Here is a 27,859-nt window from a genome sequence, read left to right as displayed (position 1 = left end):
TCCTCTACAAGGTAAGGATGCTGTAGCTTCCCTCTAATCTCTTACTGGTTTACATATTTGAAGCACACAGATGGTCTTTGAGCTTGTTAGTCATCTGGCTGGCTTCTCGTATTTCACGATAATGACGTTGTTCCTTAAACAATCCGAGACAAACGTTAAAAATATTCTCAAGGCCTTAGACCATAGACAAAGACACTACATAGTCATGCACTGATTCAGTCAAAACATCCAAAGCTTTGCACTTTGACATGCCGGCCTAAGGTAGCATCAACAGGAGCCGGGCGACGGGACGCGGCATCGGGCTGTGAGCGGAGCGCTCGGGCGAGGCAGACGAAACGCCGCCAGCCGCGTCTCCGAGGCCGCGTTAGCAGCAACAGCCGCCCCCATCGGCCGCGGCGGACGGAAGAGGAAGTGGCTCCACGTCGGGAGCCGGCGGCGGTGAAAGGCTCCGCGGGGAGCCCGAGCCCTGCCGCAGCTCTTCCCTGAGCAGGTGGCGCGGCAGCGGCTGAGGAAGATGAGAGCGGCCGGGCTGCTGCAGGCCGCGCTGTGGGGCCTGCTGCTTGCGCCGGTAAGGGGCTGCGCTGCCCGTGCCGCGGGAGGCGCCGGGGCTCGGCTGCCGGGGCTCGGCTGCCGGCCCGACTGCTGGGCCGGCCCGGCTCCTAGGCCGGCCCGGACCCCGCCGCTCGTGGCGGCCCAGGCGAGTGTGCGGTGCTGACAGGGCCGCGGGTGGCGGTGGGCCCGGACGGGTCGGTCATCGCTCGCCCGTCGCTGTTGGTGGAGGGGCTGCCTCTCTCTGCCTCGGAGGAGCCCAGCCGCCACGGGCACCGTCCTTCTCCGGCAGGACTAGTGTACGCCCACGCCTCCAAGCCCCGCGGGGGTGGTTTACCTCTGAAACGCGCCCCAGGGTTGTGACGGCTCTCCTGGGCCTGCCTCGACTTAGGGGGCCTTGGTTTCCTCCCACCTTCCGAGTCCCTCCTTCTGCTTCTGTCCGAGGGGTGCAGGCCGAACCCGGGCTCAGGTCACGAGTTGCTGAGTTTGGATAACGAATTTCTAGGGTGCCTGCATAGATAAACGCAGATGTTGTTTCTAGAGGTGTTTAAATCCAGGTGGTGGAGAAGAGGGGCGAAGCTCGCCGTGCGTGTCCCTGTCCTGGCTGTTGGCTCTCTGAGCTTGGGTACCGGTTCCCCTGGGCCGCAACGCCCGGACGAAGAGCTTGTGTGTGTCACGGGGCAGCTGGCAGAACTACCATATGAAGCTTGTTCTGTTCGTGGCTAGTTTTCCCCTACGGTTTTAGGTTTCCGTGAGGTTTATGTGTGTAGTTGTTTAGTATGTACAACATACTTTCTCCTTGCTCTGTACCTTTGAGTACAGAGCGTCTTATCTAGACTCGTAACTGTGATGGATTTAGTAGAGGCTTGCTATGTCCACTAGCTTCTGGTATACAGGTAGTGGAGTTATGAGTGCACTCCAAAGCCCAACAGTGAGCCCAAGTTTATATCCTAGGAAAAGGAAGTAGTAAGAGGCAGTATGAGGCATTGTCTTCTTTATCAAAGATAAGGAATTAAACAGAAGTTTAAAGGTTGTAAAGGAAAGACATATGATGAGAGAACTACCTGTCAAAAATGGTGAGAAATTTGTTTGAAGGTGAGAGGTCATTGGGAGCTGTCTGAACCTTAAGTGAAAAGAGAGGATGATGCCCTTTTCGGTAGGGACAGTTGTCACACCTTACCTCCTCTAGGAACATTTTTATGTTGGAGCAAGTCAGCTTCTTAGTTTTCTGCTTATGTAACAAGACTGAACATGTGCTCAGTAAGAAATGTTTACTTTGAGTAAGATTTATTTTGTACTATTCAGTAGCACAGCTGACTGCAAGGCCATGTGCTCAAACTACAGCCTTTGTCTGCTGTGAAAGAATACTGAAGCAATTAGAAAATAATCCAGGTTCAACAGACTTTCAGTGGGGATGTTGTAAGTGAGGTGTAGCATGTAGTGTTTCTTCTGATTTGTAACATCTAGATGCTGTCTTTAGAAGTCAGCAATGAATACGTGAAGGTAAATAAATGTCATGCTCTGAGTCCTCCCTCCCCCCCCCACCTCATAAGCAAGAATCTGGTTCCCTGATTCATCCCTAGAGAAGGGAAACTTGACAAACAGGAAGATATATCAAATAAAGCAAGTGATCACTCCTAGGTGCTTGTGTAGCCTTAACACTTTACTTCCTGGAACCTAGAAAACACTTGCTATTCTACTTTGTGAAGCAGAAAGGGCTTTTAATAGATGAAAATATCTGGAGTTTGCACCTGCTGAAAATTGTCAGTGCTTTTAATTTGCCACTAGTAGGAAATTTTAGGTGAGTGCACTTAGGAGGGAAGCTTGGTAAATTTTGTACTGATCATAAGCCATGCAACAAGGTATTTTGTCTGGCAGTTGAAGAACTGTTCTGTGGTAAAACAGTGTGCTCAGGCCCTTTGACAGAATTCTCCCAGCAGATGTTCATGCACTGCGGCCAATATATAGATTCCTCTGATAAAGATTTTCTGTTATTCAAACCAGGCAGACACAAACATCTGAAATAGTATTGTTACATATTTTAACTTTCTCTTAAGTTCTTACTTGCTGCAGAATACTGATACACTAGCCTGAGGAGAAATGCTTCTATGGCATATTAATGATTAGCACTCCATATCCAGCAAGCATTTGGGCTTTGCTCCTTTATTCATGCCTACTTCTAGCTTAATATCTCAGTGTTCTTTCAGACAGACATGGAATTTACAAAAAGATTAAGTATGTTTTAATCTTTTGATACTTCCTGCTATTGAGGTCAGTTTTTCTCTCAAGAAAAACAGTCAAAATGAGATCATCTCCCAGTTGTCCTGAGGTGACACTTTGAGATACAAATGACACTTATTTTTGCTACTTTGCAACTGTAGCTACATCTAATCCTTAGTCTGATCATTTATCCCTTTAGACATGCTACCTTAAGTAGTATGTTAATGCTTGGGGAGAAGTATTTATGGCTAGAATTACCAAAAGCCTTAAAATCCGTATACATTAGTAAATAACAGAAATTACAGGAGAGACTCTAATTTTGAGAGACACTATTGTTTCCTTAACTACACAAATTCTTCTTAGAGTACATTAGTTGATCTCTTTCCATTTACAGTTATTGGTGAAAAAATATTCTAGGAATTGCCATATAATACCTTTAGTAATAGGGGAAATACTAGTCTGCAAGAAGGGAAAGACCCTTTGTAGACTAGGTACCTACCCTAGGTAGACTACATCCACAGGCCTCCCCACATCCACCAGGCGGGGGTGGTGAGGGGCTTGGAACACAAGCCCTATGAGGAGAGGCTGAGGGAGCTGGGGCTGCTTAGCCTGGAGAAGAGGAGGCTCAGGGGTGACCTTATTGCTGTCTACAACTACTTGAAGGGGGGTTGTAGACAGGCGGAGGTTGGTCTCTTCTCCCAGGTAGCCAGCACCAGAACAAGAGGACACAGTCTCAGGCTGCGCCAGGGGAGGTTCAGGCTGGAGGTCAGGAGGAAGTTTTACACAGAGTGACTGCCCACTGGAATGGGCTGACCAGGGAGGTGGTGGAATCGCCATCACTGGAGGTGTTCAGGAGGAGACTTGACAGGGTGCTTGGTTGCATGGGTTAGTTGATTAGGTGGTGTTGGATGATAGGTTGGATGCGATGATCTTGAAGGTCTCTTCCAACCTGGTTTATTCTATTCAGTTGTACTGTTTGAATTTATTTCAATGCAAACTTTTACACCTTTTTTGAAAGTGCAGGGTACAGAATTTGCAAGAATTTGCCAGGGTCTCTTGATGGCTTTCCACTTGGAGACATGAACTGTGCATGTAACAACTACATTGTTGTTGAGATTAGGACAGGCAGCGTTATGTAGTGGCTAGATTCTTACTAGTTTTCCAGCTCTCAAGCTACCTGTTTTCCACAGGGGCAATCATTATATAACATAATTAACTGAAGAAATTCTTTTTCTCCTATCAGCTCTGTCTTCCTCACAGCTTTTTAGAAGAATGCCTATATACCCATACTCTGAATGTTAATTCAGAACTCCATGGTTTATTGCAGGTAACTGCAGATGAAGGGATCCTACATGCTACAGGAAGTGGTGTGCCCCCAGTGACAAAGGATTACTGCATAATTTACAATTCTAATTGGATATCTCTTCCAAAGAGCCTAGACAATGCTGTAAGTACTTCACAAAGACGATGCTATTCTCTCTGTGCTTAGAGCTGGTTTTAAATACCTTTAAATATTAACCTGATATTGGGTTTTTTTTATTTATTTATTCTTCAGGTGCTACCAGTACGTTTAAATTTTAGATTTGGGAATAAAACTACTGTTTATTTGTTTACAGAAATGTTGTAAGCTTGTGAAACATTTTTCTTACATTGATTCATCGATTAGATCTTCTGATTAATTGCCTTGGAAACATGTGGTGGCATAGGGTATTCTCTGGGATGTATCATGTGTTTTCTGAGTGTGTTTCTTTGAGCCAAGCCAGGATGTGAGGCAGAAACAAATTTCTTGGTGTTCTTCATATAAATAGGAAGCACTTTGTGACCAAGGCACTCTTCTTCCCTTGTCCTCCTGCCATTCATCAGCAGGTTAACTAAGTGTAAAACAGGAGTAAAAATCACTCGTTTGCCCAAAACATCTTCACTGTGTTACTTTGGCCACTGGGCTGTCTTGACTAAGTAAAGAAAATAATTTTAAGGTAATTTTCAATATGAAATCTAACTTACAAAGAAAGATATTCTTTTGTAATATGCAATGTTATCAAAGTTGTCAACATGTTTCTAACAAGTATTTTGCTTCAAAAGTTTGGCAATGTTTTATCCATCAGTGCTTTTCTGGCACGTGAATATGTTGGACTCCCTAGAACTAAAACCAGTGATCTTCAATATAACTAGTTTCCTGTGTTTAAATTACAGCAACAGCTGCTGTCAAACAGCCAAATATTTCAGCTATAGGCTGCTCTTAATGTCCCTCACTATTGCAGGCCGCAGAAACTGCTGCTCTGACTTTATATTCCTGAATTAACAATTCCTTTCTGTTACACCAGTTTCTTGTAGGGGCTATAGTAATGTAGCCTGCTGGATTTGCAGTATCAAATTTCCTGCTTTCATCATGCTCCTTTTCTCCCTCTCCTCTCTGCAGACTTTCCTAGCTTTGGAAAACCTGACTTCTACAGTACTCTGCAGTCCTTCTGAAGTTCCTTCTGACTTAATGAAGGACAAAGCAGTTGTTGTGATGAGAGGAAACTGCACTTTTTTGGAGAAAGCAAGAATTGCACAAAATTCAGGTGCTAAAATGTTGTTGATTGCCAGTAAAACCAGGCTGGTAAGTTACAACATACAATTTTCTTCTGTAGTGAAATAGTGTCTTATATGTTTGATCTATGCAGTGTTGTTCAGGGCTGGCTGAGAGAAACTTCAAAACCAGAAGGCTTTGGCAAAATGTCAGGTCCATCATAAGTCAGCCTGCCCCACAGAGCCCTCCACTGGTGTGGCTTCTGTTCCTGAGTCCGTCATTCCTTTAGTTCTGTGCAACACTGTGTTGTATCATCTAAAACTACCTACAGCTCAATTGTATTTTTAATCTGTTCTTTGAATCTGTTTCTTGAAGTGTGTTTCTGAATGAAAAAGCTTGTCTTGATCATTCCTTAATTTTACTGTACTTCAAACTCCCTGTGATCTTAGGTGATACTTTTTTAGATAGGTGTGGCCAAAGTAAGCTAGGAAAATGAAATCCAAAATTGGAATTGTGATATCTTTAGGGATACTTTTGTTGCTTTTTTGTTGTTCACTATTATAGCTGCAACGTGTGTCTACAAATATTTGCAATTTATGAATTTGTGTGATCATCATGAAAAGTTAATCTTGTTTTAAAAGCTTAGAAAATACAACCAGTTTTGGTTATCCCTTGTAATGCTATAAAGGCACAAAAACTTTATGAATCCGGATGTGCTGGTCGTATCACCTGTTTTAAGTACATCTGTCTTAACTAACCTTTTGCAAAGGGTAATGACTGAGCATTTTGAGGTTTTTTTCCCCCCTCTAAAAATACACTGAAATGTAAAAGTTAAATCTTTAGGGGTTGAACCTGCATTGCAAATCGGCTCCATGTACTTATCACTGACGCTTTCTCTTTTAGTCTGCTATTTCAGATAACAAGACTGATTTTGAAGATGTGACTCTACCAGTTGCTCTTATAAGATATAATGACATAGTAGATATGCAGCTGGTAAGTAATACAACTTCAGCATGTTACAGTTTGCATAAACTTGGGGTTTTGAACAACTAAAGCAATTTCAGGTCAGATATGGATGTCTACCTGATTTTAATGAACATAGATACTGCTTTCAGGCTCACAGAAGAGGATGGGTATTATGGATATTAAGTCATGGAAGTACTAGTCTTTGTAATTCAGGTTAATTTGAGAGAATGACTAATTAGAACACTAGGAACGAGCAACACAATACCTAACTGGAGGGAGGATAAACTTAGTTCCTGCTAAACGAGATAAGCATCCTTCCAGTAAACTTGTATATAATTGCAGATGCTGATGTAGGTCAGAAGCTATAGCCTGAGAGTACTGAAGTTAGAACAGTTGACCTTGAATCTACTGGTGTGATGTCTTTCAGGCAAGCAGTGCCTTATCAGGTTGGATCTCGAGGAAGGTGTGAGGGTTTTTTTTGTCTTTGCCAGATGATGAACTCTCTCTTTGTGTTGCATGACAGCATCTGTTAGAGAGCAGTTAGGCATTGTAGTTTTGAGTTTCTGCCTAGGAGTTCATGGTAAGATGCCAAGTATGTGTCATAAAAATGTGGTCGCTGTAGTATCTTATAAAGTATGCTGTATGCTTTATAAGCAGGGGAATTTGTTTTGAGGATAGTTGGAGTTGTTTTCATTGCCATGTAGTATTAGGACACAGAACATTGTAGAGGATTTTAAAGAAAACAATATCTTTTCTTCTGTGTGGCTTTTTCTGTTGTCATTTTGTTGTGTTGTTTTTTTATGTGGTGTTAAATAGCTTTGCTAGGCAGGAGTTACACTGCATGTGTTATTCTGTCAATAGCACAGGCTAGCACTAACCTGTGTAGTCTTAGCTTCTTGGACTGAATTTGCAAGCTTTCTTCACCATTTCTGCTCTTAATCTTCAGACCTGCCATGGGAAGTTGTCTTAGGTAAGTATGGAACCTGAAACTGCACCTAGATGTACAGGACTTTGGTTGTTTACTCTCTGTACCCATTAAAGATTGGCTCTTGCCCAGCACTGACATGACTGAAGGTTTGTGATGATTGTCTTCACTCTGACATAGTCTTGGAGAATATTGTGGTGTGGTTTGGGTTGTCCTCTTTCTTCAGATTTGTTCCTTCAAGTGGAACACGTGGTGTTGCTTAGTTGAGTCTTTTTAAGATATGTCCTATTAAGGTGAGAAGAAACCGGGGCAAAAAAAAGTAACTTTGTTTGTAGATTAGTGTGCCAGACCATGTCTCCTACTGCTGTTGAATCAACAGGCTTTGTCTTACAACAAGATTGCCTCACAAAACTGGTGAGGAACACAGCCTAGACTACAAGCGAATCTTTCGTAGTTCTGATGTAGTTCTTGCCAAAGCTTTCTGTCATGTCACTGGCAGCTGTTGTTTTAAATGGTATGTGCTGCTTAGAAGCTGGCAGCCATTGTAGTTTTCCTACTACGGTTGTATTTCTGTTTTAACTCTTTTGAAGGCCTCCAACTTTCTCCTTTGATTTGGAAGGAGACAGCACCAGCCTGAGGGTAGCTAGTGTGTATAAGCATTCTTTCTACTTTTTCTTAGGAGACTTTAGGAGTCTTGGTAGCAATAGAAGAGTGTTCAGACCTAGTAAGTTGACTGCTGTCTTGAAGAGTTATTTATCTGATGTGATGTGTTTGATTCTATTGCTCTCTGTGGTGGAAGTTGAGACTTTGCAAGATTTTAGTGAAGAGCAGAACAATAGTGGGGGGGAAAAGAAAATATCAAAAAGAGTGTTCAATTCCAACATGTCCTAATGCAGTTTAACTCTTTTTGATTGTTTTGGGTTTGGTTTTTTTGGAGGCCTTTAGATTTACTTTTTTTTTTTGTGGGGAGTTTTGGTGCTTTTTTTATATGTGTGTTTTGTGTTCTCTGGGGTTTTTTGTTTGTGTGATTTGTTAGGGTTGTTTTATTGCTTGGCTTCTTTGTTTTTAGTGTTTGGGTTTTTTTTTTTAAGTATGGAATGCTGTAATTTGAATAGGGGTGGAGGGTTTTTTGCCTTCCTCATTATGTTTCACTTCATACAACTGCACTGCTTTACTAGAATTTAATTTTCTTTCTTGTATTCTGTGCTTTCATAACTTTGGGCAGAGGAATAATTCTGACTTCTTTATCTGATTACTGTAGACTAATTCTGATGCTGAAATGAATCAGTGTTTTTTCATGTATGGTCAGTGTATTCCACTACACTATTCAGCTTCCCATTCAGTCTTCCCACTGCCAGCATGGTTTTCCTGTAGCCAAACCCTCCTGGCATGTTCATCTCCTCTCCTGCTTTTTATCCCACATGCAGGCTGTTAACAAATCTCTTCTGCTGTGTCTCTGAAGTCTGTTTTCACTGCAGGATTGCTTTAGATGCCTTGACCTACTTCTGACTGTAACAGCAAACCTTTCTTCCCTACCATTTCCTGTCAAATGATTATCCTTTCTTTGTTTCTTAAATCTCACCTTTCAGTCAAAGGGAGCATCTTGGTCTTGCTTTCAAGATTTTGGTACAAGTCTGTGTCAGTTATGTCTCCACATTCCCTCACATCATCTTCAGTGTCCTGCAGTTGATTTTATAAATTTATTTATTTATTTTACCTGTGCTCTCAAGTTTTTCAAGTAGCATGAAACTGCTTTCTTTTATTTTGAATCTCTTTCAAATCATGTTCATATAAACCTTTAGTTAGTACCTTTCTGCTACCTTGGATTTCTGTAGTATCCTCTCTGAAGCATTGTGCCTGCACCTGAACTGTGAATTGTGTAATTTCAAGAGCTAGAGTTAGACCTCCACTGAGTTTCTGTTTCAGGGTGATTGACTTAAATGATATGCTTTCCTGCAGAGCAGGCGTCTTTGTAAGTATTTGGTATGTTTAGGGGATGAAAAGCACTTGGGCTAGAGGCACAACTTCTAAGAAGTGTTGAAAGAATGCAAAGAAGTACCATTTTGCTTGTGGTATCCATATGTTTCCATAGCAGTAGTAACAGGGTTGTTTTCAGACTTGACTATCCTGAAAGGCAGGATGGAAAACATTGCTTCTTTACAATAACCAAGGCAAGTAGATGGCATGTGTTGTGCAGTAAGTTGAAAACTTGGTCTCAGCATTGTGTAGATGAAAAGCAGCAAATCATGATGTGTTTCTTGTTGGAAAATAAGTAACAGAATTCCTTTGTTGTCCTTATGAACCAACTTATATGTTATTTTTCAGGTGCTTGGAAATGAAGTAAATGTGACTCTGTATTCACCACCTTTGCCAGAGTTTGATGGCAGTATGGTTGTCATCTTCCTAATTGCTGTGTTTACAGTGGCACTTGGAGGCTATTGGAGTGGAGTGGCAGAACTGTAAGTTTGTTGAAACAGATCTGCTTAAATCACATGGACTACAAATTTTGTGCAAACTATGACTCCAATCAGTGTGAAATTATTTTAGGTTGGTAGTTTAAAAAAAAAAAAACAACAAACAAAAGATCTGGGTGCAATTATTTGCTTTGCCAAGAAAGGCTTGAAGCACTGTAACCTTCGATAAATCACTGTAAGTCTTTGAGGAGCCTGAAATAGTAGACTCTGAAAGGCTCTGAGGGATGATGCAGCTCTTGGGAGGAGAAATAAGTTAACACTTCAACAAATTACCAAATACCCTGTGACTAGCATCATAATACTCCAATATCCATGATAGGATGTAAGTATTTTAATGACACCTTTGAAATCCAGTGATCCAAGAGGTACATATGTAGTTGTGTCTGCATTGGAAGGGATCTGTACAACTGCTTCATCCCAGCTGTTTGTGCAGCATGCTCTAGGATGCCTGCACTGCTCTCCTGTCACTTGCAGGACTGGGAGATGTCGTTTGGTTGTGTCTGGGTGGCTCCAGATAGTTGTCTCCTTCAGCTTTGTGTGGTACCTGATGGGGCAGCAGAGCCAGGGGCAAGGAGGCAGCAGCAGCCCCTGTGCAGTGAAGGGGAGGGAGCGGAGGTGTAGGACGTGGCAAATGCAGGGAAGAGGGGCGGTCTGTGATTGAGAGGTGTGCAGCTAGGTGTGTGAAGTGAAGCACACTTGATGTGCAGAGCTGTTTTTAGTCTGGGTTTCAACTGACTATATCTAGCCTTTCAGAGCCTGCTATTAGTCTGCAGTATTTCTTGGATGTCTGTGTGTGCTGAATGGGCCAGTGTATGTTGCCACGTAGGCTTCCCACTCCCAGAGGTGATCTAGTGCTTTGCTCCCCAGAAACAACAGGGACTGGATTGTATGTGATAACAACAGCTTCCTCTTTCCCACTAGTTATGCAAATCTAGTGATTTAAAAAAGATTAAGGAAGTAGAAGGGGAGGGATGTGGTGTATTTTTTTCTTTTTTTTCCAAGGTTACATCTAATTATGCTTCTTTTTCACCCTGAAGTGATGTAGGTGTGGCTGCACTGAATGCTAAAATAACAGAATGTGATGCTGTCTCCCATATTGAAAAATACCTAGATGTAATTATATTAAACTTGTTTAAGTGCAGTTTCACAAATCTGGGGTGAGCTTTTCCTTTTAAAACTGCTTATTCAAAGCATGTCCTCTGAGAAGGTGATTCATCTAACAAAGTGCCTTACTCTTGTGGGTTTTCCTCTTTTGAAGGTAGCTGTTTCAGTGCTGAATTCAGCATTTTGTAGCTGGGTCCTGGGATTTGTCAGGAACATGCTATCTGATGGGCAAGTTGCACACACGTCTGTACTAAAAAGTAGTAGGGCTATCTGCTCAAAGAACAAACACAACAATTTAAGTCTCCTTATTTTGCATGGGGAGGTATAAATATGGAGTATATATGCCAGTGAAAATCCCCAATTACACCCCCTCTCTTTCACTTACTATGTAATTATGAGGTGTAAGTGTAAAAGAACTAGTACTTAGCTAGCTTCATTCTGCTAGCATGACTGGGTTTTGCAGACACTTAGTGCCTGTGGTTGAGGTTTTAAAACTGTGTACCACCCGTGATTTTGATTTATCATACACGTTTATCAGATGGAGTACATTTAGCCCCAAAGAACTTTGTAGTCAGAGGTGATGTGCTAATAGAGTGTGTGCAGCCTGAAAAGATGTTTAAGAGCTGCTTTTCCTCACATGGATCAGGGTTTTGGTTGAGGATACTCCTTAAAGTAGGCAGTCCCCACACAATGGGAAAAGAGAGCAGATTTCATTGTGATCCATGTAGATTAGGAATGTGTCCCTCTATTAGAAATTTGAGAGAAACTCTTCAAAAATAAGCATGCCATTTTTCTTCAAGTCATGGTATGAGGGATTGAACTGAAATGCTGTCAATCTGAATGCTTTATAACCAACAATTTTGGTCATAGTGAAATGTTTTCATAATCAGTAAATGAAGTAAATATTTGTTCATATCTAAAACAGTGAGAATTTGAAAGCTGTAGCAAGTCCTGGGGAGAGAGAAACCAGACGGAAGAAGGAAGAAAACGTCACTTTGACCCCTATAACAGTTATCTTCTTTGTTGTCATCTGTTGTGTGATGCTGCTCTTACTTTATTTCTTCTACAAATGGCTAGGTAAGAAATAATGGATAATCTCATTGCCATCTTTATGTTTAAGTCTGAAAATTTAGATTTCTAAACTAAATTGAATGTAGTTTTTTCAATTGTTCATTCTATGTATGAATTGAGGGGTTGAAAAGATGTATTTACTACTTAAGAAAGAGGTTCTCTTACAAAGGTTGCCTTGACAGTGCTTATTTTGAATGATGCAGAGGAGAGGTGGCAAGCAACTAGTAAAAACGTGTGATGGATGTAGATGCTCTTGGGAGGATATCTGCCCAGGGCAGTGGTGGAGTTGCTGTCCTTGGAGGTGTTTAAGCAGTGTGTGGACCTGATGCTTAGGAATGTGGTTTAGTGTTGACCCTTTAGTGCTGCTTTGAATGTGGGACTAGATGATCTTTGAGGTCTCTTCCAACCAGGTGTGTTCTGTGATAACATGGAGTTTAGAGTGCTTTGTTTGACACTGCTACATTGATGTTGAGTTTGTGTTTGCCTTGCCCTAAGTGCCAGGCAAAATGACATTACCATAATGGAATAAACTCATATGCTAGCAATAAACTTAAATTCTTGAATTACACAATTCCAGTAAAATACAGTTTCCGAAGTGTTGGTTGATTTGGGTTTTTTGTTGCCTTAAAATTACACAACCAGCAAATACACACTGTTTTAAATGAAGCTCTTTAGTACAAACAATAAAAGTTAATTCTGAAAGCTTCTGAAATTCACTCCCCTGGAATTTGTTGCCAGTTAACTTCCTGCTTCTGCAAAAGGAACATCACCATCCTGATGTTGGTTAGCATTTGTTACCCTGAATACGGGCAATGCTGTCTTTACTAAACTTGTCCTGATGGATCCCAATTTTGATATCTCACTAGTATGGTCTGCAAAAGCAAGTACTGGTATCAGTACTTGGGGTTAAGAGAAATTCTCTAAACAAAGTACTAGGTATGAGAGAATGTTTCCAGCACAAAACCAGTTGCAAAGTTGAGCTCTGTGATGGAATTCCCTATATCTAGTTCTGTAAGTATTCAGACATTATTAATTCTGCATCTCTGTATCAAAATTGGAGATTCTCTAAACAGCTGATTTTTTTTTTTTACTGGTTTTGGAACAAACCTTTTGTGCAGAACATACTGTTCTGCATGATCGTAACAGATCATAATGGTGCATGATGTTCACTCCAACTATAAAGTCCACCTTTCTTACCTGATTTTTCAGTCATCAGCTTATGGGTGTCAGAATTGCTTTCTAGCCAGACCTTCACTGCATTAAAAACTCACCAAATGCAACTAGCAAACAACTGGTTTTATTATTTGTCCACATTTCAGTTGTTTGCCACAGGTTCAAATACACATTATACTTTAAATAAGAAATGGAATATATAGAGTTTTCCTAACCAGTTGGTTCCTAAATGCATAGAAACTTTTGGAAGGGAAGGGGTGTTTAGTATCTTAAAATGCCACTTAAATCATCAGTCAGATCTTGGGGATGCTGAGATTTGTATGTATAAGTAGACAGTGTGATTAAAGGGAAGGTTTCTGTGAGAAGTATTATCAGAAACAGAGAAAGCTGGTAGTTGTGAAATAACGCTTTAGCCATAAACAAATAAAACTTGTGTGAAAGCAGTTACAGGTGACATAGTTCTTTTTATGGAAGAAGGATTTAAAAAGATGTGGTTTTGTGTTTGGGTTTTTTTAATGAAAAAAAAATTTCAGAACTCAGGTGTTTATTTGATGAGAATTCTTGCCAGGCAAAGAGACTCAGAATTCATCACTTTCTGTAATCAGCTGACCACAGTCTCCAATGACTGTGTTCAGCAATCCTATAACTGAATGGTTGCATAGTAGTATGTGTCATAGTATCAGTTAGGGTTGGAAGGGACCACAAGGATCATCTACTTCCACCCCCCCTAACATGGGTAGGGACACCCTACACTAGATCAGGCTGGCCAGACCCTCATTCAGCCTGGTCTTAAACACCTCCAGGGATGGGGCCTCAACCACCTCCCTGGACAACCCATTCCAGGGATTTCATCACTCTCACGGTGAAGAACTTCCTCCTCACATCTAGCCTGAATCTCCCCACCTCCAACTTCATTCCATTCCCCCTAGTCCTATCACTACCTGATATCCTGAGAAGTCCTTCCCCAGCCTTCTTGTAGGCCCCCTTCAGATACTGGAAGGCCACAATTAGGTCACCTCAGAGCCGTCTCTTCTCCAGACTGAACAGCCCCAACTCCTTCAGTCTGTTCCATAGGAGAGGTGCTCCAGCCCTCTGATCATCCTTGTGGCCCTTCTCTGGACACCTTCTAGCACGTCCATATCCCCCTTGTAATTTGAGATGTGCATCCCTGTGTTCAATTCCTGTTGGATTTTTTTTTTTTTCTGTTGTATTTTGTTACTGATTCTCATCTTCCATTGTTTTTATTTAGTGTATGTTATAATATCAGTCTTCTGCTTGGCATCTGCAATGAGTCTATACAACTGTCTTGCAGCACTGGTAGGAGAAATACCATTTGGGCAGTGCAGGTATTGTACACCTTCCAGTTACTACAAACATAAGGTTTCTTGTGGGTGGCTTCTGGTTGCTACTCAAGGTAGTGTGAAGATAGGAGTACAGTCTTACAAATTGTTTCCTCTATGGCTTAGTGTGTGGGATTGTTAAAAAAGAAAACCGCAGGCTTCTTTCATAGCTATTAAAGGTATCCATGGCATAATCTACAGTTAAAATAGTGTTGTGGGAGACTTGCAACATTACATTTCTTTGAAAGCATTGCTGTAGTCAGATTTGAAAGGTTATGCTTGGCTGTCTGAGCTCAGTTTTATAAAATTCTGATTGCCTGTAAGATGTGGCTGCTTTGTTCCCCAAGGACCTCTGTCAGGGGTGTCCTGCACATTGCATCCTGTTTTGAGCGACTGCTCTGCTATAGGCAATAGAGGGGTTTATTCCTGGTGTCAATCTGTACTGTAACTATGACAGACCAAGTTTTTTCTTGCAAAGACCACATATTGCTCATGTTCTTTGTGTTAGAAGTAAGTGATTACAGTTCTAACTTGGGTAGTGTTACTGGTATACAGATAGCCAGCTGCCCCTTACTGCTCTGAGTTAAATTCCTGCAGCTGTTGGTGAATATGGGAATGTCACAATTTTCTTCCTCTCCGCCTTCTCTTTAAAACCCCCTCGTGTTCACTTCAAAAAAACTTCAGTGTAACAAATGGTTCTTTTCCCCAAAAGAGCAATGTTTATTGTTTATTAGCTTGCAAACCTAAGATATGTTTGCATGTTACTTAGTACAGGATATTAGTGTCTGATGATCCAGTGGACCATCAAAGGTAGAGACTGGGTAGAAACAGGTTTTCTGTAAGCTGTGGGACAGGTGTTACTGCTTTTGGTTAATACCAGTCCAAGAACTGTCCCAGAAAATTTAGTAGGCAGTGGAAACAGATATTGGCTTACAATTTTTCAGTACATAGCTATTTAATTTTTAATCTTGTATTATGTGTCCTAAAATTGTTTTTTCACCACCACTGCCCCTTTCTGGAATCACGACATGACTGTCTCTCACAAACATGGTTCTGTTGGCCTAATTGTTGTGTGAGAGAAATGGATTAAACAAATTAATTTACTTTCTGCCTTCACTGGATGTATTTACTACAATGAGGCCTGGCCATCAAAGCTTAGCATGGCTCACAGTCTAGGGACATGTTTGTAATGCAGACCAGAGAAGTACTGATACTGCAGTTACAAAGATAATGCCACCTGAATGTGGACAGAACAAAGGGGCAAAGGAGAAGTTTCTGGGATGAGAACACCTTACCAGCTTAAGGACCTCTGATAGCCCAGGCATGTGCTTTGGCTGTTGCAGGCTTTCTTTCTTAACTTAATTCTTTTCTTTTCAGGATTGCATGTTGCAACAAAAGCATTGAAGTGAGGCTTATTTTTCTTGCTGTGTTCTGCATAGCAGCAGCTGCTGTCTGGGCAGTGTTTCGAAATGAAGATAGGTAAGTGACGCATTCTGACTTAAAAGAGAAATATGAATAATTGTCATTAATGAACTTCCCATCATATAGTTGGAGCACAGCATCCTTCTAAACTCCAGTGCTGATTTCAAAAAAAAGTCATGAAAGTATTTATGAAGCTTAACAAGCATGGGAATAATAGAGAACAAAGCTATACAAATGAACCGTGTGGTAATTTGAAGTTACAAAAAAATTCCAAAGATGAGGAAGAACTAGCTTGATTGCTAATGATTGCCACTGAAGAAACAAAATGTGTTAAAAAAATATGGTCCTATGCTCCAGTGGAAGCACAGGGCCTCAAATACACAAATACTACAGTACAATCCTAACCAGCATCCTGAGTCACCATTCCTTGAGGTGTTCAAGAGGGGATTGGATGCGGCACTTGGTGCCATGGTTTAGTAGTCAGGAGGTCTTGGGTGACAGGTTGGTCTTGATGGTCTTTGAGGTCTCTTCCAACCTTACTGATTCTATGATTCTACTCTGAGCCAGATGACAATTGGAGCTTCCAGTCAAGTAAGCAATCATACAAGTGAATACACCAGCCCTGTTATGGCCTCTGTTCAACTCATGTTCTCTGCAGCATATTGATGAAGAATAATCATTAGTTTATGATCAGAGACTAGTGTAAACTTACCATCTTGAGACTAGTATTTTGGTGGGTTTGTTAGCAGTACTTCCTAAAAACTCATTTCTTGCTTTGCAATCCAGTTTGCAATCTTGCTATTGTCAACAAAAGCTAAATTATTGCACTTAGATTCCGGCAGTAGCCTGAACAATGTGTAAGCATGTGTTCTTGTTTTCAGGTGGGCTTGGATTTTGCAAGATATTTTGGGAGTCGCTTTCTGCCTAAATTTTATTAAAACACTGAAAATGCCCAACTTCAAGGTACTGTGAGTTGCATACATTCAGAAAGTATTCAAACATGAACCTGTAGGTTTAGTGCCTGGAAGTAGGTTTTCAACACTCAAGAAACACGTGTTTCAAAAAACCCCAAATCTGTAACATTTTGAGTAACTATGAAAATAAATTCATCCTGTTTTAAATGTTATGTCAGAATAAAAAAACATGGGTGAAGAGGGGTGGTTCTTCTCTGTTGTTTCTGTTTTGTGAAATTAGATATGAGGGTACAGGAATTGTACCAGAATCTAGCTCTGCAGCCCTTGAAAACCTACGTTAATACTGTCTGCTTTTTTTGGCAGTCCTGTGTGATACTTCTCGGCCTTCTCCTTCTATACGATGTGTTTTTTGTCTTCATAACACCATTTATCACAAAGGTATGTCTGTCAATTTTATATTTAAAATAAATAATAAAACCACCTTTCTCATTATTGGGGCAGTATTTTTGTTGCACAGATTAGTATTTTCGGTATTTTTTATGCAGAAGTGCTGACTTCCTCTTCTTTTTCCCCGTTTAAGACAACAGCCGCCTAAATTTTCTCCTTGTGTGGGCTGTAGAGCATAGTGCTTGTGTAGCTGCCATAAATTTGGTTAAATGACTGTTTTCAGCAATCACATGGCCAAACGTGAGCTGTTCCCAACTATGTGCCAGTGTGATGATGGGAAATGACTGTACTCCAGTTTTCTTCCTCCTTTTAACACCCATGCATGGGAACATGCTCTAGTACTTTCTGCGGTGCTCATTTGCAGTGTAATGTGAACTATACAGTTCTTCTTTTATTTCAGAGCAGCTCACAGCAGAAAAAGCTGATGTGTTTCTATCTAACCTTCCAGCTACATCCAGTGGATTTATTTATTCAAACAAGTTATTTTAAGCTGGGCTAATGTTTTTTAATTCAAAACAGTACTATGCAATATTCTGTTTGATACTAGTGCATTCCTTTTTGATACTTGGGATTTTTTCCAGTTCTGAATTGTAAGATGAGATATCCTTGAGGTCCCTTCCAACCTTATTGATTCTATGAGATACAAGCAGTTTTTTCTAAATGTAGTGTGAATTTTTGGTGCATTAAACCACTAACTTTTGAAAACTGACCTTCATTTCAGAATGGGGCAAGTATAATGGTTGAAGTTGCAGCTGGTCCCTTTGGAAACAGTGAAAAGGTATGAAGAGTTGTTTCAATGTGTGCAACATACTGACACTGCGTAGCTAATTCATAGTGTGCTTTTCAGCATAATTTTCTCACAAAATACAGCCAGCTTTTGCTATTTTCTCTTAAGTATTAAATACCTGTTGACTTGGGTTTGATCCTAGAATGATGGAAACTTGGTGGAAGTCCCTACTGAACGCTCAGCTCCCCATGAGAAAGTAAGGATTGTATTTCAGATACTGGATTTTTAAATGATTCCCTCTGAAAAGACTATTCTTTTGGGGAAAACCTGACTATCCAAATTTCTCTTCAGGGCCTGGATATCATTGATCAATACTCTGTAGTTAGGTTAATAATCCAGACTTGTTTTTCCCGTTATGATTAAATGTTAACTTGTGTTTGTTTTTTTTCATGTGTGTGCATATTACTTGTAAATTTGAAATTCCATCTTACTTGTTGCCTTAAGCTTTATCCACTCTCTATGTTGGTTTCTGGTTTTTACTTCAGGTTCTACCTACTTTGAAGTTCTACATTAACAATAATTTGTTTGTATTGAACCTTTTTATTAATTTAAGCAAACAAAAAGATCTAAACCACCAGGATGCATTAAATTAGATTTATGTGGGCTTCTGAAATACTGTTTTACAGTTACCTGTGGTTATTAGAGTGCCTAGACTTGAATACTCTGCTTCGACACTCTGTGACATGCCATTTTCATTGTTGGGTTTTGGAGACATTATTGTCCCAGGTGAGCAAATGTTTTTTGGCTGTGTAACTTCTGATTAAGTGTTTTGGCTTTGAGTCTCAACTGACTGCTGTTAGAGTTTATTCTACAAAGTAATTACTAAATCAAACAGCAGTTTGCCTTGAGCTGTCAGTACAGAATACAACAAAAACCACAATGTAAGAAAGCTTTACTATCATGGAATCACAGAATGTTAGGGGTTGGAAGGGACCTCAGAGATCATCTAGTCCAGCCCCCTGCCATAGTAGAACACTAAAACAGTGAAGAGTTTTTGCTTTTCCATTGCACTGTGCTGTGTAGCTACAAATCCCACAGATAAATCCCACTGTCAATATTAATTAAATCTCCTAGAAATCTCAACAGAAAGCAAGTATTCTGTGACTTCATAGTATTTTTGTATCCTAGTCTACCTAATTAGATGCAAGGTAATGGAAAATACATTACAAGTTTTTCCATCTTTCTCAAAAGAGCTGAATTTTGCCATAGTTGGAGTCTTTAGCAAATTCTTAAGTCAGGCAAAAGCATCACCTTATGAACAGCATTCAGGCAAAATGTCTGACTGCTATCGATGAGCATTAAAATCGTAGTGAAGAATAAGATTAAACCTAGGTTATTACTCTTTTATATTGAAAAATGACACAATGTAATTAGCTTGCTTAAAAAAAAAAACAAACCCAAAACCTTCTATTACTGAACTCACTTGGCTTATAGCTTTAATTTTCAAGACCTAAATGTAGGATTTCATAAATTGGTTCTTGGCTTTCCAGAAATAAATGGGAAGAAGATAACATACAGTAATAGGATGTCATCTTATAAAAGTATTATAAGTTCTTTTTATGCTGCTTTTACTTGGAGAGTTGGGGAGAAAAAAAATTCATGGCTAAATATTTAATTAAGAGTTGGTTTGGTTTTGTGTTTTTTCCTTTAAGGGCTTCTGGTTGCCTATTGCCGAAGATTTGACGTTCAAACAAGTTCATCTTCTGTATACTACATTTCCTGTACAATAGGTAAATCATGTGATATTTCAGCAGTGTTAATCTTCATGCTAGCTTTTTTTAAATGGCAGAAATAGATAGTTTTCTTCAGGTAAAGGCTTAGTGTTATCAGGAGTCTCTTTGTAATCTCTTTTTTAATGTGCTTGCTGATATTTAAGGAAGATACTGCTTTAAAAAAATTCTGGCTTACTGAGTAAGTGACTTTACTGTCAAAATTCACCTGGTTTTGATTGTTTGTATAAATATCTTTTTATAGCTTATGCCATTGGTATGGTGTTGACTTTCATTGTTTTGGCATTAATGAAGATGGGACAACCTGCCCTCCTCTATCTTGTACCATGTACACTCATTACTAGCTCAGTGGTTGCTTGGAGGCGCAAAGAGATGAAGAAATTCTGGAAAGGAAACAATTACCAGGTAGGCTGAAGGCTTTGAATATTTTGTGATTAATTCCTTTGATTACCTGTTTCTCTAAGTACTTGATAATGTATTACCTGCAATACAGTTTTTGGTAGACTTCATGTTATCTTCTGCCATTAAAATACCCTTTAGAAAATTGTAGTCTAGTAGTTGGTGTGGCAGAATAAAGCTTAAGTGAGATGAAGTAGCTGGTTCAGTACTCATGGGAAAAAGTAACTTGTTCAATTTTCTTTTAAATATTTTTTAACATTTCTCAACAATCATCTTGATGTTGTGTAATACGAATCACTGCACTGAGTGTGTAGATTCCAGTCTGCACTAGTCCTGTATTAAGAGACAATTCAATGAAGTTGGTGATCAACTATTATTTTAGAAAGTTTTCATGCATCACTGGTGTCCTGCATTGTCAGGATTGCATGGAGCATTCAGCAGCACAGTAGCTGGGTAGGTAACTAACCATTTGCTATAATGCACATTGTGTGCATGCTGCTGTGGTTACTCTTCAGATACCACCTGCATCTAGGCTGTGGTTGAACTCAGCATCCCTATTGTGAGAGATGGTGGGTGGTGTGAGGTTGGTTGTGGAAAGGAGCGGCTCCTGCTTTTTCAACTTCTGAATTGCAAGGTTAAGTGGAGCAATAGGAGTCAAGGTGATGGTAATTCTTGTAAATGTAAAACTGCAGGCAGGCAGGTCCTGTAGTACTACCAGCTGAACACTACCTTTTGTTGATCCACCTAAGATTTTTACACCTGCTTCATCTGGAGGTTGGCTACCTATGAAATTCCTTAGGAGATCTTCAACTTTAACTGGGCACTCTTTTGTCTTTTTGCTTACAAAAACCAATTCTTTCAGAGACAGTGAATAGAAAAATTTCTGTGTGGGTTAGAATTAATTTGGCTTACCAAACTTCTGTGTATAAGTTGGTAACCGCTATTCTAAAATAAGCGGTGTCACATGTATAAAGTCCAATAATTCTGGGTCTATTGTGGGGGAAAAAGCTTTGGAATTTATTTTCTTCAGTTGAGTTCTGAGTAAGATTGGCCGAAGTAAACCTGGCAACTCTCTTTAGTGACAAAAATTTCATGTGCTTCTCATAACAAAACTCATACTTGGAAGAATTATGTTGCCATAGTAGTTATTTCATGTTCTTTCAGCTGGTTTCGTGAAGGATTAAAACTGTTCTGAATTTCCTGCTTGTTTTGAGTCAGATGGCTTCATTTATTTCTGGCACGACTTAAAATGTTGATTTCCACCTGCAAGTTAGACTTGTCTGTGATTGAATACCTTTGTGTAACTTTACTATCTCCTCTATTGCTATTAACTTTCTGAAGAACATTTTTCTATGTTAACATTTTTTCCAGAGGGTGTTAGTCAAGTTGAATTTTTCTAATGCTGCGGTGTTAATCTTTCTCATACGTTGTCCTCTTCACATAAAGCTGTACTTCAAATAGTCCTCATAGATCTTATGAACATGCAAAAGAAAACCCCACTTCCACACAGCCCCAGGGTTAAAATCTCCAGCTTTTAGTCTTCATTCTGAGGAGGAAAGATAAAGCAAGGTGACAGAAGACTATTCTTTGTTAACAACAGTGGTAACTTAGATTGGAGTAGAGCTGCCCCACTGACAAGGGTGAGCTGACTTCTGCAGAAATTTGCTTTGTCCTCCTGGGAAGAGAGAAGCTTTGCAGACTTGTTAGAACAAAGTGTCCTAAACACAGGGGTACAGCAGCAGGTACAGTGTATCAGGTCACTAAAGTTCATGAACTCTGCTGTTTGATTATTGTCCATTAGTTAGCCTTTATGAATTTTTGGATTTACTGATTTTTTTGTTGTATATGTTTTTAATAATGGAATGAATTTTATTTAGGTATCGGACTTCTCCAGGACGCCTTTGCTACAAGGTGTGATTATGGCCTTCTTTTAATGCAAATTTATTAATCATCTTATAGTTTCTTTTTTTCTTTTTCCCCTTCTGCTTCCTCTTTTCATTCTTTTTTGTGTCTATCTTTCACTTTTCTGAGCAATTCAGTAAGTGAGGGTAGAAGTAAAGACAAGCTGTAGATGTGGTTTTATGCTCAGGTATTTTCAGGTTGTTGGGTTTTTTGGGTATTGTTGGTTGGCTGGGTTTTTTTCTTTCCTTCTTAAGGAATACAATAAAACTTACTTTCTAGTCAATGGAGCCATGATTGCTAAGCCTGAAGGCAAGCTTTGTATGCCTCTCTATAATTTTGTAGGAGTGTCTTCAAATATTTAGAACTGGTGTTAGTTCCTCTGCTGTTACCTATATGGAAGTCCTTCACCTAATTTTTCTGTGCCACTGTATTGAGTGAAACCTGCTTACTGCTAAGCAACAAGCTTGCTGTCCTCTACAGTTTTGAATCACACTTTGAGATTCTTGCAAATTACACATAAGCTAAGAATTACACAAATGCAGCATCAGAGCAAATCTTGAAAGTGTGTGCACAGGTACCCTTTACAGGCAGGAGTTTGTAATTTCTAGTTTGGCTCTGGTAGGTGGTGTGATTGGGTTATGTGGGTCTGTTGGTTGGGGTTTTGTGTTCACATGTGGTTTGGGTTTGTTTGTTTTGTTATGCTTTTGTTTTGCTCTGTTTTTTTCCACAATGTTAGAAGATATGTTGAACATAAATGTATTCTAGTTACAAAGCTACCTTGACAAGCCCTCACCTTAAACTGTCAGGAATTTAGATCTGGGAGAAAAGCTTCCAAATCTCTTCTGCTTCAAAAATGTTCAACAGCTCTCCACAATGCACAGTCTGATTGCTTTGGCTCTTCTGAGGCTTGAAAGAACAACTTTGCCCAGGATTTTAGCATCGTGCCTTCATCTTTCTGCTGGTTGTCTAAAGACTCCTGCAGCTTCTGCTGAGGCTTTTGTAATAGGGTTGTCCAGAGAGACCCTGCAACTTGGATACCCTTGCGCTAAAAGCTGCTTGATTCCATCATACCCTTCTAAAAAGGCATCTCTTGTTACTGACACAGTAACAGTTGTGGAACTTTTTTGTAGTCAAGTGATTAGAAATGAGGTGGGGTAGCTTTTGCCTTTTTTGGCCTTGTGACATTTATGTACATCAAAAAACCCAAACACCCTTTATGCTCTACTAGCCATTTTGGCTTTAAAGCTTTAAAACTTTCCAGTATCTGCTTAATATGAATACAGGTGGTAGCTCCAGCATAAGTACGTTTTGTGCTATTTTACCTTATTGTAAGATTAAGAGAGTAATACTTGACTTGGGGATATAGTGAATTGTTATGATTTTTGAGATGGGTTTTTGGTCACAGTGTAGGGGGAAAGTACTAGATATACTGAAGTTAATGCAAGATTACCATTAGCACAGGAGCATGCTAACTGAGTGTGTTCTATTGCTGTAATTCAGTTATTTGGTGTATTGGCAAGGCTTGTGCATGGCTTAAATCTTACTGTCTTAATTCTGACACATGAATAGAGTAATCTGGAAGACCTTTTCTCAGCTTAGTCAGATTGATAGCGTGGCCACTAGGCTCTCCTAAGCCTTAACCCATGTCCTAGTGACTTGTTCCTACTTTGGAGCTGCCATTGCATCTTGCTGCACAGAATGTTAGTGCATCTGGATTGGGAAGTGGCTTGTTTAAAGAAACCTGCTTTGAATCAAAATATGTTTGTATACCTTGCAATGAAACAATTCTGTTGGCTAAAAAAAAGGTATGGCACAGAGATGGGTCATGGATACAGAAGAAGAGCAAGGTTAATGGAACTACTGTCTTTGCCTTATATATATATACACACACGTATACACCACGCTAAAGTGCCTATGATGCAAACAGTATCAGAGTCTGGCTTTTTTTGCCAAGTGTCCTCCAGCTGGTGCTGGTAAGACAAGGAAGCAGTCGTGTTCTCATCATGTGTCCAGCTTGGAACCCACGCGGTGAGCAGCTGTTTTACAGAAAGACAGGGAGCCTTTTTACTGCTAGGCAGGATATGGCTCTCTAGAAGAATGTGTGTAGGGTTTTCTGCCCTTTGCTGAAAGCATTAGGCCCTTGTCCCAGTAACACTGCCATGCTGGGTATACCAGCTCCTTGATGACTTCGAGTTTTCGGCATTAGTTTTAGTACTGCACCTTCTGTCTCTGGTTGTCAGCTCTCTGTCCGGAACTGTCCAATCCTTGGCCTCTTGTTGATTATGCTTAATTCTGACACCTTTAAACTGATGGATCTCAGTTTGTCATGCTAACAAATGTGTATTACCCCTGTAATTTATTCTGTGCCTTGTTCCAGGCCTTGGGGTGGAGGGGTGGGGGGAGTGGCATGAGGGGAACCAAAGTCTTCCTTGCCCTCTAGCAATACAGCAGTCAATAGAGAAAAGGGCTGCTTTTTAGTCAGGAAGAGAACAAAGTTGGCTTAAGTTACTCAGGTGATCTCATCAGTTATGTGAACAGAAAAATATAATCAGTCTATATAATAATCTGGATTAGAATCTGTTCTGTTACAGGTCTTTACAATTCTATTTCCTTTATGCTATTTAAAATAAAAGGAAAAATTATGAAGAAATGTTGCCAGTACAGTTAGTCTTTACTAACTGTAATACAGCTAGCTGTTACAATGATGAAAAGGGAAAGCTAGTGTTTTCTATTCAAGCAATTTCTTGCTGCTTGTAAATGTCAGGTAGGATCCTTGGGTCTGCTTCCAGTTCTGCAAACCATGCCTTGATCAAGTTGTTTAGCCAAACTGTTGGTTTTGTTTGGTGGTGTGTTTGGTTGGTTGTTGTTTTTTTTCCTCTGCATTTAATAATTGAAACACTTTTTACTCATAAGTTTAATTTCTTGTAGAGAATTTGAATCCTTTTTTAGAGAATGCTCTTGCAGTGGAAGGCATTAGCTAAGAGAGCTTTGATTACCTGGTCTGAACACTTCTGTGATCTATAAGGGACTTCCTATCTGTGTGCTGCTAAAATGCACTCTAACACATGTTTAATTATATTTCTCTTAGCTAACAAATACTTTGGACCAATGGGTGAAAAGCAGTTCTTCTTTATAACAGCCCATCTTTGGTGGTGGGGTTTTTTTTTATCTTTTTACATTTAGATGATGGAACACCTGGATTACACAGGACATGAAGAAAGCACAGCATCAGCCAGTGACCAGCCTGGAGGACAATAACACGCAGGATGCTGACTTAAAGTAGTATTCAAATTTTCTACAAATGAGTAACAGTGAATTTGAAGTTCTACACTAGAATATTTCCTACTCTGTGTAAAAGGGTTTTTTACTCCCACACATGTATTTTTATGGAAAGTCACTTGCATTTTTACAGCCAAACCATGGCTAGTAAAACCGTGCCTTATTTTGATTTCAATAAAAGGATATTTTCTATGCAATTTTCCAAATGTGTTTCTATACAGTATATTTTTTATAGAAGTTGCTTGCCCATATGAGTTTGATGCATGAAGTACTTTCTTAATCTTGATTGACTAGTCAGGTTTCATTAAAATTTGCAGTGTGCTTCACAGGATTTCTTACAAGATTTTGAATGGGAAGATGGATAGTAATGTAACTGTAGTAACTCAAGAATGAAGCTATAGTTACATTACTACAAGCAATTGAATAAACAAGTGTGTATGTTAGCCCGTGTACATTGGAAGCCATAAAATAGATAACAGGGCAAATTTAGCTTGGGGTTGTGAGATTCCCCTTGCCAAGTATCACTGGCTTATGCCTTAATTGTGAAAATTGTTAAGCTTTGATGCAGGACTTTGGATTGTGTACATCACCAACCATTTTAAAAATAATAATAATAATAATAAAAAGGGGGAGGTACTTGCACAGTGGGCCTGGAAAGCTGGGTGCATCTCCTGGAAGAGCTGGCAAACAAGACGATGGGAGAGGGCTTTTGCTCAAGAAGTGCTATTTTGGGTGGGGCTAGATGAAATGTTAACTCTGGCCTGATTCTTCTACCTGTTAGGACTAGATTAGTATTTGTGGTCTGTATTTGCCTATGGATCAGTTCAAAGGGATGGGGGAAGGCAGGACAGGTTTCTTTATCTTTTGCATCTACACCATACTATTTTTAGTTTGTTGTTGAAAATTCGTGGCAATTGATATTCAAAACAAGAAGTTCGCTAGTAGTGCCTGTGTTAGTTAAGGCCAGTGCATGTGTTTAACTTGTTTAATCTTAATTTGTTTTAGCTTTTAAAGACTTGGGAAAAGAGAAATAGTTGAAATTGTTAGTTTGCATTTAGAAGAGCTTGGGTTTGTTTGACACTTTCAACTTTTTTTCAGGAAACTGCAAATTGAGGGGGATTAGGCATAGAAAATTGGTATAGCTGTAATGCTAATACTTGACACCAAAGAAAATTGGAGAAGGCAACAACAGGAAACCACTGAGTTCACTTAGTGCTAATGTCAGGTAGTCATTAAAACATTTTTCCTATTCTTTAAATGAATGTCATTCCTAGAGTCAGACCAGGTTGAAAACAACCAAATAAGCACATGCTGGGCAATGGCAATGCAGGCTTTTCTGCAATGCCTCACCTAAGTGCCTCAGTGTTCCTCTGAAGGTCACCTCTAGACATTTATAGTTAGTTTAGGGCATGTTGGCTCAGGAAAACTACCCAGATAAAATCTAGTTTAGCTAGATTTACTTTGGAAGTATGCTAATTAGGGCAATTGTAAATGTCTATTGGCAGTTAACAAAGGCTTACCACAAATTTGCCGCTTTACATAATTTATATCAACTTTAAATTTTTGTTGGCAAGAGTCAGGGGCAGACAAACTTGCAGCCTGTGCCAGTTGCTGCCATTAGAGTGACCATGGTGCCAGTTGACACAGGTAAGATAACCACCTTGTTTGCAGCTCCCCTAATAAAACACAAATTACACTTTTCCTGTTAATACTTGCCCTTCTTGACTTAAAGACAAACTGAGCCCCTCAAAATACAATTATCTTGAGCACCATCTTCAATTTTCAGTTGACTGGCACTTTAATAAATTAAAACAAACCTCAGTAGCAAACTGAAAACTTGCCTTCTGATATGTTGTCATGCTCTTTGACAAGCCCAGTGCCTGCCATAGTTAAATGGCTGTGAAGATGTTTCTGAAAATTCCTGTGAGAGATAGAGAAGTTGTAACTCAAAGTTGGGCACTACCCAAAGCCTTTTTAGAAGCTTCAAAAATCTAAGTAATATGACTTCTTTTTCTCTTTGAAATCTTCTGCATGGAGGATTTGTTAAATTTTCAACTATAAATGATGATGGAATTAGTATAAATAAATAAAGACCTTTGGCAACATAAGTGTATTCAGCAGCTGGCTGTGGAAACTCTGTCTTGTTCTGTGCCTAATTATGCTCTGTGCCTGATCATGCCTGAGGTTTCACACACATGTGCTGCAGTTTAATGGGATGTAAACTAACTTTTTTTTGTTTCAAATGCTTAGGTGCTTTGTTTACAAAAATTAAAAATGGAGTTTAGAATTTTATATAAATAATAGGTTAGTATTGACTACTGAAATGAGGTTTTTGTAAGTTCAATAGAACTGATTGCAACACTTAGTAATTTTGAATGTTATTAAATCTGGTTGGGCTAAACACAATGTTAAAAGCCTTTTTAGTCATGCTTTAAAATCTTACTACCTTTTCATTGTATGTTTACTGACAACACCCCCCTTCCATATGACTCTTTAAGTTATCACTTTAAGAATGTTATTAATAAATGTTACTTGAGGAAAAAAAAATTGCTTTGTTCTGACTCATCTTTTTCTTACCCCTGAATGTTCATGGCAAAACAGTTCATAATACCAAGTAAATTAGAATTTAATGATGCAGCCCCATA

General features: G+C 39.7%; 1 protein-coding gene across 4 annotated transcripts; it reads left to right on the top strand.

Annotated features, from left to right (window-relative positions):
* The first annotated feature begins 249 nt into the window (after positions 1-249).
* Positions 250-27,761, top strand: SPPL2A (signal peptide peptidase like 2A). 4 transcript variants are annotated; one of them, XM_068143730.1, is made up of 17 exons: positions 250-568; positions 4,097-4,216; positions 5,189-5,371; positions 6,185-6,274; positions 9,498-9,631; positions 11,676-11,827; positions 14,244-14,340; positions 15,712-15,813; positions 16,638-16,719; positions 17,034-17,108; positions 17,839-17,895; positions 18,047-18,100; positions 18,531-18,630; positions 19,557-19,634; positions 19,879-20,039; positions 21,911-21,944; positions 25,119-27,761. In XM_068143730.1, the coding sequence occupies exons 1-17, from the start codon at positions 515-517 to the stop codon at positions 25,148-25,150; spliced, it is 1,605 nt and encodes a 534-aa protein (XP_067999831.1). In that variant the 5' UTR covers positions 250-514; the 3' UTR covers positions 25,151-27,761. The 4 variants fall into 4 exon arrangements, with proteins under 4 accessions (XP_067999831.1, XP_067999833.1, XP_067999830.1 ...); XM_068143732.1 differs by lacking the exon at positions 18,047-18,100 and having other exon boundaries at positions 255-568; XM_068143729.1 differs by lacking the exon at positions 21,911-21,944 and having other exon boundaries at positions 365-568.
* Positions 27,762-27,859: the final 98 nt, after the last annotated feature.

This window comes from Melanerpes formicivorus, unplaced genomic scaffold (genome assembly GCF_026170545.1).
Source record: "Melanerpes formicivorus ecotype bairdi unplaced genomic scaffold, bMelFor1.0.p_v2 SCAF_10, whole genome shotgun sequence".
In the NCBI taxonomy this organism is placed as follows: Eukaryota; Metazoa; Chordata; class Aves; order Piciformes; family Picidae; genus Melanerpes; species Melanerpes formicivorus.
Note: the sequence above shows the minus strand (reverse complement) of the source record. Positions and strands in the feature narration are given on the sequence as shown.